At 46.7% G+C, this 11528-nt stretch overlaps 1 protein-coding gene across 3 annotated transcripts in view; it reads left to right on the forward strand.

Annotated features, from left to right (window-relative positions):
* UBA6 (ubiquitin-like modifier activating enzyme 6) overlaps positions 1–11528 on the forward strand; it is a 78509-nt gene extending 66981 nt beyond the window's left edge. For all 3 annotated transcript variants that reach the window (XM_015417181.1, XM_015417184.1, XM_015417182.1), the window contains exons 26-33: positions 920–989; positions 4062–4133; positions 5021–5138; positions 6298–6491; positions 7472–7599; positions 8499–8586; positions 8940–9034; positions 11037–11528. In XM_015417181.1, the coding sequence (XP_015272667.1) occupies positions 920–989; positions 4062–4133; positions 5021–5138; positions 6298–6491; positions 7472–7599; positions 8499–8586; positions 8940–9034; positions 11037–11172 (901 nt within the window). In that variant the 3' untranslated portion in view covers positions 11173–11528. The remainder of the gene's footprint in view (positions 1–919; positions 990–4061; positions 4134–5020; positions 5139–6297; positions 6492–7471; positions 7600–8498; positions 8587–8939; positions 9035–11036) is intronic.

Consider the following 11528-nt stretch of genomic DNA (forward strand, 5'->3'; position numbering starts at 1 on the left):
CAATTATGCAGCCATAGCAGGCAGGAGGGAAGGAGGCGAATACCTCCAGCGCCAGAGACTTGTAGAGGAAGAGTCAAACTTTGGGGACTCACCCGTGCACCAGAGGGCCAAGGCAGCAGGAGGCAAGAAGCCTGGGTGAGCTGGGCTCCTCCATGCCTGGCAGAAGATGAGGTGCAGAGGCGAGAGGTGGGCAAGCAGAAGAGGCACTCAGCCAGCCGCACAAGCTGCGTGCAAAGAAACTCCCGCCGCCCCAAGCTTCAGGGCTGCCTCGTTAAAGAGTGCGGAGACCAGACTTGCAAATGAGAAAAAGCAAGCTCAGGTTTCGTGGGTCGCATTTTGGGCTGTGGAAGAGGAACCGGCTCCATTCCTGGAGTTCTCTCAAGCTCCTGTGCTTTTGGTTTTGCTTTTTGCCAATCCGCCTCCCAAGACTGCTCCAGGTGCTCCAGCCTGAGGGCTGCTGGGGCTTCCCGCAGTTTGGCCCCATTATATCCTATAGGCCATTGAAGTCAATGGCGAAAACATAGGGTATATTCTGGGGGCTGGAGGGGGAGGGGGTTTGAGGGAGAGGCTCCAGAATTGCAGGGTAGCTGCTGGAACCTCTCCCCAAGATACCCGCCATGTTTCAGGAACATTGAACCAGGGGGTCCAATTCTACGGGCTCCCAAACAGGTTGCCCCATCCCCTCCATTATTCTCTATGGTGGGAAAAAGTTACTTTTTTCCCACCATAGAGAACAATGGAGGGAATAGGCCGTCAGCACCTATGGTGGAAGAAATAAAACCAGAACAGTATAATAATAAAATATATCATAAAGTGCTAGTACAATTCATAGACAATGGGAGCATCGTCTTAGTTTGCACTGTGCATGAATGTTTGCAATGGAGTACAAAAGATCTAATTTATTTTGTTTTTCTTCTAGGCACTATAGCTTCATAGTGAGTACAGCTAAGTTGTTTGCAACAATTTACTGTATTCCGTTTACAGAAAAGGTAAGTCTCCAGTCTGACGACAGGCATTTTCATTTTCTTTCCGTTAATGTTCTGAAAGGGCTCAGACATATTTATGAGTGTTGAAGGAAAATGACAATTCAGAAGAATCCAGGCTTTAGCAAGATGGGTGAAGCATTTCCTCTGCTACTCAGAGCAGATTGGCCGTCTGTCTTCTCAAGACTCAGCACTGGATCCAGAGATGGCTCCTCAGATGAGTCCTGGGTCAGATATTGACCCTTTGTCGAGTCCTGCGTCAAATACCTGTCTTCTTCCCAGTGGTACCCTTTGCTAAAGAATTTCTGTCATGCCATTCTTTCTGCAGATGAGTTAATCTTATTTGGTGCCTAAATTATCTGAACTTGTATCTGTCCCTTCACTAATGTTGATAAAGCACTTGCAAAAGTAGGCAATAAGTAACTTAAAATAACTGCCATTTTAGTTTTCTGTTTGGGGATGGCTTTCCCTTTGCGTGAATCAAAGTGATGCTTAGTCCAGGTAGGCACGAGGTGTCACTTGATGAGGTGGCCAGTCTTTACCATGTGAGAGCCACTGAGGACACAGATCAGGCATGATAGATTAATAGTAATGATAATATTGTTTCTGTATCTGGCAAAGGGAGCTTTGACTCTTGAAAGCTGATAATGAAAATCTTTTTGGTCTCTAAGGTTCTCCTGGACCGAAATCTACTGCAGAATAATATGGCTACCCTCTGAAACTATTGTTTATATATATTCTTTAAAAATTGAATTAAATTTATTATCTATACAACATGAATGACATGGTGTAGAAAGGTTTCTTGCAAATGCCCGTGTCCTACGTTCTAATGATGTAGGGTCCCTTCTGTCTTCCTGGAAGTATTGAGAACACTGTGCAAAAGAAGAGGGAGTGTGTCATAGGAGGAACTGTAAATCTCATTGGAATATTGTTGGGAAGAATGCTGGTTATAGGAAGCCTAATGGTATAAATCAGGGGGTGTCGAACTCATTTGTTACAAGGGCCGGATCTGATATGAGTGAGACTTTGTCAGGCCAGGCCATGCATGCCATAAAATGTAATGCCAGTTAGCAGAGATATAAAATCTATAAAGGATACAGACAAACACAAAGATATTATTTTTTTACTTGAAATACAAACATGCTTAAAACTCTTGTGATTTAACAGTCTTTGATAACTGACACCTCTACGGTTGCCAGGTCCCCTGGGGGGGAGGCAGGGGTTTACCCGCTCGACGGCCCCCTTACCTGCCAGCCCGGATCTGGCTGCCGGGGGAACCCCACCCCCAAAGTGCTGGGATCGCAGCAACATGCTCGGTGTGATGACGTTACTTAGAGGTGACGTCATCGCGCCAGGCATGTTGTAGGGGGATGCTCTATCACTCGAGGGAAAACTATGTTTTTACCTCGAATGACAGTGCCACCGCCTGAAGATGTCCCAGAGAGGGCCCGGGACTCCCCCGCCACAACAACGGTAAGACCTGGCAACCCTAGACATTTCCCAAACCTCCCCCCCTTCAAAGAGGTCTGCCTGAAATGGAAAGGTGGGGGAATAGTGGGATTTGGCAATGCAATTTTAAAAAACAAAGCATCAAGAAAAAAGCACAAGAAACTAAAAATATATTAAAAATATAAAATGCTCTGAGCCTAGGTAAACATGAAATGGCTGGGCATTGCAAGCTTCTCCATTCTGCATTTTCTTTGCAAGCCCAGGAGAGCTTCCTCCTGAAGCAGGCAAAGACAAGGCCAAGGGAGGGGGGAACTTTGGCAGCTCAACTTCAAAGGGTGAGGACAGGCAGGGGAGGGGAGGGGAGGAGAAAAGATTAAAGCCATGGGCCATAGGTTTGACACCCCTGACATAGATGAATGTCAGACTCCCATCGCATCAACGAAGAACACACTTGCAGAAGAGAGGTTTCTTTATTTGAAGCAATAGGTGCATAACAGGATCACTGTTCAGAATGAGGAACAAGCATGGATCCCAATAGATTATAGGAAATTCAAAAAGCTGAGGCCCAATTGCAGGACTTCCCGCGCGGGCCATTGAGCCTGGGAAGCAACGCTCCTACTTACTCATAACATGCTGCTTCTCATTGATAACGCCATGAGATCACCCAAACTACTATACTCCAGCAACCACCTGCGGCCTTGAGAGATACGGACGTTCCTGCCACTAGGCAATTAAGCGTATAAACAGGCATACATGGGAAAGTGAAAGCAAACAAGCGCATACCCAAAGACAAGGGTACATAAGAATACATACAGAGCATAGTGAAACATCAGAGCATACACAGAGTACAGAGAAACACATTGGCAGCTTGCTGACAATGAACTGCTTGGAAGGAAGTCTTTGATCTCCTTCATTCCTACGTGACCCTTGCTTATCCTGGCTTATTAAATCTAGGCCAGAGGGAATTGTTGGGGTGGATCCAGGGAGCAGTATGTGGATGAATGGGGAAGGGCCAGATATATTGAAGGAGGCTGTTGAAAAAGTCCTTTGAAAGAAGCAGTTCCAGGATCTAAAAAGCTCAGATCTATGGCAGACATCTGCTTTGGGGGCAGGGGCTCAAGGGATGATGGCCAGCCAACGCCAGACTTTCTGGGAGGAGATGGATATCCTGTCCAGCTTGAAGCCTGGTTGTAGAACTGATCAACTGCATCTTGATCAACTGCATCTTCACCAGGGGAAAGGCACCTGAATTATGAAATAGCCACTCTTCATCGATCAACCTGGCATTGAGCTTGCTTTGGACCCTGAAATAACATGCATTTATTTATTTACCTAGACATTTTGCTGAATGTATACTTTTTCTGATATTAAGGTGGTATTATTGGTCTATTTTTATGTACATTTTAAAAAAAGAATCATACACAGTGTTTTGTGACTGGTAAATTGCGTGGAGCCTGTCTTGATTGAGGACTGTGGGATATTAACTTTTTAGAAAAAATTATATTTGAATTCATCCCATTTTACTTATTAATATCCTTTTGCTGAGCTTACTTCTGAGAAAGAGATTTTTGCTCACTTCGTTCTGCTACTTTGGTCTAACTTGTGCCGTTGTTTGTAACTAAAACACAGGACGTGTCAGAAGAAACCATTTTAAAAATAATTTCTGGGGTGAAGGTTCAAGAATTCCGACCTTCTAACAAAGTAAGTCTGGCCAGTGTGGAAGTGCCTGTTCTCGCTTCCTTTCCTTTCACGATCAATGAAGACTTTGCCCTGTGCACGTACAGTTTTGGCAGAGATTCTGTAGCCCGGCTCTTAGTTGCCCAGCATAAATTACATCATAATGGCTATGAATTGAGGAATCCCATGAATTTAACTTCTGCCCTAGAGGACCTTAGGTGAGCCACTACCTCAGCTGGGCAGTTGCAAGCTGGATCCTGGCAAACGAATGCAAGTGACGTGCTTCGAATGCTTGCCAGCCCTGTCCCAGGGCCTGCTGTGGCTACCGGCAACAACAAAGCTGATGGCTGCTGCTCTCAGTAGCTTGAAGGAGAGGCCCATTTGCAGCTGTTAGCGATGACGAGTGAAGAGAACCCAGGCTTTGGCTTCTGTGCTCCCACTGGTAGGACTTCCAGGTCTGGTGGCCACTAGGCGGGGGCGGTGGATTGGGTGGATTATCCCTCTGAGCCAGTAGTGGCACTCTCTATATGTTCTTATTCGTGAAGTATAGGTCCTGTTGTTCAATAGAAGTGGAGTGTTTAGCTTTTCCTGCAGCAGAGTGTTCTCCGAAAGCCTGTTTCTCAAAGTCAGCATAGGTGTATGCTTTAAACGTGGTACCCAATACTACAGGTAATTGGAACCACAGACTCCAGTGCGTTGAATACCCATGCAAATCTAGGAAGGGCCCTGCTCTTTGCTTAGTCTCTTGAGTTGTGCCTAGTAAGCTGGTCTCGATGGTTATGCAGTGTGCAGGGCTGCCCCCTTAGATGAAGTGTGCGAGGAAAGCAGAGAGAGAGAGAGAGAGAGAGAGAGAGGAGGGCTCCTGCAGCAGCAGCAGCAGCATTTCCTCCGTTTCCTGCTAATGGTTGCAGGTGGTGCAAACAGATGAAACACTGAGGAAGCCGGATCCCATCCCAGTCAGCAGTGAGGACGAGAGGAATGCTGTCCTTCAGCTGGAGAATGCCATCTTCGCCAACGAAGCGACCAGAAGTGAGTAGATGTCGAGGCCCTTCGTTAGATTCGAAGGGAGAGCAGGAGGAGGGTGAAGAGAAGAGCAGCACGGCCCACGACAGCCCTCTCTGCCGCCTGCCGGGGGGAGGAAGCAAACAGCAGCAGGGGAATGGCTGCCTTGCGCTTCAGAGGCCCATGATTTCTCTTCGGTCACGTGTCGTGTTTTTGAAAATTCCAGCTGTCTTCTTGCTCCTTCTGGAACTCCATACTAAATCCTCCACATGTTGTTCTCTGTCAGTGGGGGGGAATTATCATGAGGGTTTCTCCTCATCAGTGGAGAGGAAGGATGAGGCATCCAGTAGACAGTGCAGTAGGGTTTGGATTATAGAAACTATAGAGAGGGTTGGAATCCAAGTCTTATGAGGAAAGGCTGAAAGAGTTGGGTCTGTTTAGCCTGGGAAAGAGAAGGCTTATTAGAGGGGACACGATTGCAGTCTTCCAAGTATCTGAAGGGCTGTCATGTAGAAGATGGAGCAGGTATATTCTCTCTTGCTCCGGATTGCAAGACTAGATGTCATGGGTAGAAATTGCAAGGGAGTCGATACCGGCTAAATATCAGGAGAAACTTCCTAACTTGTAAGAGTGGTTGAGCAGTGGAACAGTCTGCCTCTGGAGGTGGTGGAGGCTCCTTCGCTGGACGTTTTCAAGTGGAGGCTGGATGACCATCTTTCGGGTATGTTGTAGGGCTCTCTTTCGGCTCTGCTCCTGCAGAGTGCAGGGGGTTGGACTAGATGACCTGCAAGGTCCCTTCCAACTCTAACATTCTATGATTCTATCTGGAACCAGAGCTGAAACAAACCTGATAACGAAGCATAAGCATTTAAACACGACACTGTGCAACTTCCGCAGGGTAGGCGCATACTTATGAAAGAGACAGATCGCAGTGGTACAGCCCCCAGTCCCTATCCCTTTGCCAGTACAGCTTCCTGAACCAGTCCTCGCACCAGCATGATGCTAAGTGCATCACTGGCACTACCCTGCCTGAAGTCCCTTGTCCCAATACATCGTAAAGATTCCCCAGTGCAAGAGGACTTGGGCAGTAAGCATCTTACATCTTTCCAGCTGGCTAAATGAAACATCTGTAGTAAATACAGCTAAATAACCAAGAATTCTGAGTAGTGGTTTTGTGTCTGAGCAGATGACTTGCAAATGAAGGAACTTGCCTTTGAAAAGGACGATGACAGTAATGGGCACATAGATTATATAACAGCTGCGTCTAATCTGCGAGCCAGAATGTATAACATTGAACCAGCAGACCGGCTGAAAACCAAGCGGATTGCTGGGAAGATCATCCCTGCCATCGCAACCTCGACAGCTGCTGTTGCTGGCTTGGTGAGTCAGTCAAGGTACTCTTTTGTTTTTGCATTTGTGCAAGAACAGGTGCGTCTTGGCCAGCCCTAATCCCTGTGATCAGGCCAGAAACGTTCCTGTCCTTCAAAAGCCTGACTCGCCAGGAGACAAGGAGGCGGCCCCATTGTCAGTCTTGTTGGAAGCAGAGCGAGGTGCCCTGACCTGCGTAGCCCAGGCTAGCCTGATCTTGGAAGCGGGGCAGGATCAGCCGGCGTTGGCATTTGGGTGGGAGACCCCCAGGGAAGACGAGGGTCACCACGCAGCGGCAGGCCATGGCAAACTGAGGAAATCCCACCAGGGGTCGCCACAAGGCAGGTGTGACTATTGGGGGGAAGCAAGCAAACCCAGGGCAGAGGTGGCAGAAGGCCCTCCCCCCCGCCAGGTCGTGTTAAGATGTATTATGGGGAGAGAAGTTTTAAAACATCTCAGTTGCTGAACATTGAACGAGTTGTGAGGGCCATGCACCTGGACTGCTCCAATATAGCTCCCTGAATAACTGCTGCATAGAAACGTCACAGGCCAGAGACCTCCCTTCCATTTCGCTTTTGCCCTTGTGTAGGCGAGGTTGCCCTCATGCCTGTGAGGGTGAGAGCTCTAGCCCAGGAAGCCTGGTGGCCCCGTGAGTCTGTCACGGGGGTCTTCGTCAGGGGTCAACGGGCCTCCGGGTCTGCCCCCTGCCTGGCAGCTCAGTCACTTTCTGTAGTCACAGCATGGAAACTGCAGATAGTTTTAACTGTCTGAGGATCACTTCATTACCTCATAATTGTGTATGACTTGAAGGAGAAAAATACATTTGTTAGGCTGAGATACAAATTGTTTCCTGTTCCTTCCCCAAAGTAGTTTGTGATCTGTGGTGCCTGTTGTACAGATCAGGTAATGCTGCGGTTCATTTTGCTCTCTGTTAACTTACAGGGTATATCAGTGTTCTTTCTCGCAGTGAATAATCACATTTTTCTTCATAGGTTGCTTTGGAATTGATCAAAGTTGTGGGTGGTTACCCTTTCCAAGCATATAAGAACTGTTTTTTCAACTTGGCCATTCCAGTAATTGTCTTTGCAGAAACAGCTGAAGTGAGAAAAACAGCTATAAGGTAAATAGGGCAAACAAAATGAAAGAATGGGATGTGCTCCTAATTACTCCTAAAATCCAAAGTCTCCTTCTCACCATCCACTGGCAGTGCCTCCTGCTTCTCCCCTTTCCTTCTCTCCCAGAAACCAACGTACCTTTTTGCATTTATTCTTCTGGCAGCTTCTGCCGTCCTTCACTTGCCCCCCTTTTTCTGTTTCTCTCCCCCACTTTCAGCTTTCCGTTCGTAGATTTTTTTTGTCCCCGCACCTTCCAGCTTTACCATCTTGTCAGTTATATATATTATCTTTCTTTATTCTGTCTCTCTCTACCCCCCCCCCCCCCCCCCCCAAAACAATGTGTGTTATGGGTTGTAATCTTGTGAGATCTCAGTAGCATACTTTTTCTTAAAGAAGCAGACATTGCTTCAGTGATATCTGAGTTTTTTCTAAACCCAATGTATGATTTTACATTTCATATTTTTCTGCAGACATGGAACTTTCCCCAGGCTTGTCACCTCCTCCCACTCTGTCTCTGGCCCCACTCTGGATTTTTTGATCCACGCTCTTCCATTTGTTTTAGAATTAGATATACAATAACCCCGAACGCTTTAAAATACAATATTAATTTCTTCTGTTGTCCCCTCATCTTGTAACCTGTCCTGATCCAGCCATCTTGTAGCAGATTAAGGAGAACCCTCACCGTAATCCTGTGAGCTCCAAAGCGGTATTGCATGTCCCTGATTAGCTGGTTAACTGAGGTGCTGTCCTTTGGCAGCCATCCGGAAGCCGCTGCCCCCCAGGAATGCAGGGTTAAACAGGGAAGCGTCATCTGCAGTTCTAACTTTGATGACTGCTAGTCGCAAACTATTGGAAACTGTGTTACATCAATAAATCTCATGCTTTCATCTGTGTTCTGTGACAGAAATGGGATATCATTTACAATCTGGGATAGATGGACAATTTATGGGAAAGACGATTTCACACTCTCGGACTTCATAAATGCCGTCAAAGTAAGGCATCTGTTTTAAATATGCCATAGAAAGTGTTTTGGAAAATAGGATTTTCTTGACTTCTCTGATTGTACTGTGGTATAGTGTTTGCATGACTGTTTACCACGTTTCAGGTTCCATGCAGTCCTGTTGTTCAGATTCATGACAACTAAAGTGTTAAAAGAACACACGCAAATGGGAAATGTAAATTTTTTAAAAGCACATTTTCTGCTTTGCTGTACAAAACGGTATAAATACATTTGTTTGGATAAAATATTTGGTTTTTGTTGTCCTGTTCAGCCCGTAATCGGCTTTGTCATGTGCCTTTCTGGTAGAGCAGGACAAAATATTATTGTTGCATTTGTGTGTTTCAGGAGAAATACGGGATTGAGCCCACCATGGTGGTTCAAGGAGTTAAAATGCTGTATGTCCCTGTCATGCCTGGGCATGTGAAAAGATTGAAGCTGACGTGAGTATAAACCCCACAGAACCCCCGCGGGCCTGAAGGTTTGGCAAAAGGCCCTGTTGTCCTCCTGGAGCATAAAGGCAGCTCTCTGTTTAAGCAGAGAGTGGCATACAGCATCTTTGCTCATGAGTTTATTATTTATTTATTAAAACATTTATATCTTGCCTTTCCTCATAGTTCAAGGTGGCTTACAATAATAAATACACTTTCAGTTTAAAACCAAAAATAAAATAACAAACCCCACATCTCTCCCCCCTTCAAAGATGCCTGCCATTCAAACCCCCTCAAAAGCCCCAGCAACAGGCAGGCCTTGTGGTGCCTCCTGAAGATCACCAAGGAAGGGCAGGGAGCCCCTTCCCAGAGCTGGAACGACAACCGGAAAGGGCCCGGGGGGCTCTGGACAATGTCAGACGGACAGGCCACCCCAGTAGTGGGCTGCCTCTGGTGACCATAGCTGGTGCACTGCACAGGGACATGTGGAAGGAGACAATACCTCAGATATGTGGATCCCAGGTTGAGAAGGGCTCTAAAGGTCATAACCAGCACCTTGAAATGAACTTGGAAACAGACTGGCAGTCGGGCTCCTGCATTCTGGACCAGTTGTAGTTTCCAGGTTGTCTTCAAGGACTGCCCCAGGTAGAGCACGTTGCAGTAATCCAACCGTGGATGAGTGAGGCAAATCAGATGCAGCCGACAGAGCAACAGGACGCAGGATGTGCTGCTGACAGCAGAGGCCTTCTGTTGTGGCCAGGGGCCGTCCTGAACCCACATTTCAAATTTGTGAATTTCAGCTTCTAAGTAAAACTGAAATCCATAGGCGTTGGCTAAATCATTGGAAAGAGAATGCATTTTTTTTTAAGTAAAAGGTATAAGAACACTGGGGCTCTTTATTACAACGCCAGGTAAGTCTGAAATTATAACACCCACTGTTGCAGGGTTGGGAATCTGGAAGAAGGGCTGCTGCCTTGATCCCCCACTGGCCCCTAGACAAGCAGTCCTGTTGTGTCCCCACACCCAAGACAAACTCCCTCGGAATCCAAATCACAGAAGTTGCCCTGCTGTGTGACCGGGGGGGCGGGAGGGGCAGACCCTGGAATCCTGCCCACTTAGCCCTTCTCTCTTGGCCCTGTGTGGAAGTGGCCTCATGAGAATATCAAATGGCTTAGACCACCTAAAAGGATCATCAGATGCTGTTGTCCCCGTAATGGCGGTGGTGTGTGCGTTTGTGTATTTGGAAGCTTGGCCGTGCTGTTTTGTGGCATTTTGGCATCTCTGGTGTTTTTTGCTTCTGCCTCCCGCCCTTGCCTGTCTTCCATAGAAATGACCAGTTGGGTGTGAGGCATGCGCAAAATGGAGTCCCCAAGGAAGGGGGAGGGGAATGTGAATGGTGGGGCTTCCCTCCAGAAGGCAGCTGGCACCAGAGGGAAATCCCACTGATAACAGAAAAGCTCCACGGGATCCAGCCTCCTGTGTGTTCAGTGTGATTTTGGCCTTTTTGAAAATACGCTGAATTGAATTGTCTCCACATAGTCATGAAATAAGGAAACACTGAGGTGTAATAATTAGATTTGAATCCACTAGCCCCTCAGAGACCAGACCAACAAGATTTTTGGATTATAAATTTTCGAGAGTCACTGCTTTGACTCTCAAATGCTTATAACCCAAAAGTTTTGTTGTTCTCTAAGGGGCTACTGGACTCCAAATTAGTTGTTCTGCTGCAGTCCGACACGGCTTTCCTCTGAAACGGAGGTGGGATGTTTTCATAAAGTCCTGAAATTGTTTATTTGAAACTGATTTCTCCGCTGACTTCTTTCATTACCTGTCAAATTTTAGTTACTTCACATGGTCTCTCGTGGTTGGAAGCCTTACCTGATCAAGGCGAGCTGTATGTTTATAATGGACCTCTTGCAAGTTACAAAATACACACCTAGGGATTCGGGGAAGGTTGGCCCTTCCCCCCCCCCCATGCTTTTTTGCTTCACAGTTCTCGATTCCTGTCTTGCAGGATGCAGAAACTTGTGAAACCATCAGTGGATAAGAAGTATGTGGACCTCACGGTGTCCTTTGCTCCAGAAACAGACGGTGACGAAGACTTGCCAGGGCCCCCAATCAGATACTATTTTGCCCATGAAGACAACTGACGCAGGACCATGTGAATAGAAAGTGGCATCTATCCATTAAAAATGTGGTACTACACACTTGGTTGAAGCCTTAATTCAAAAGTAACCGGTGGAAGTCAGTGAATTGAAGTGAGGAGCTGTATAGGAAACTGGATCTCTAGTTTATCTAGTCTCTTCCTGAAAAGGATCTCCAACTTGTTGGAAAGTGAAGCTCTCTTAGGAGAAGACTGGCTTGCATTAACCTCCGCAGGAAGCCAAGAACTGTGGAGTTATCTGCATTGTACAAGCAAAACATTAAATGTGGAAGCAGTCAAGATTAAGAGAAATGCATTTCTTTTATTGCAGTGTTCCTCTGCATTTTAGCCCTGAGGCAGTTT

Source organism: Gekko japonicus, unplaced genomic scaffold, assembly GCF_001447785.1.
Source record: "Gekko japonicus isolate JY-2015 unplaced genomic scaffold, Gekko_japonicus_V1.1 scaffold1314, whole genome shotgun sequence".
Classification (NCBI taxonomy): domain Eukaryota; kingdom Metazoa; phylum Chordata; class Lepidosauria; order Squamata; family Gekkonidae; genus Gekko; species Gekko japonicus.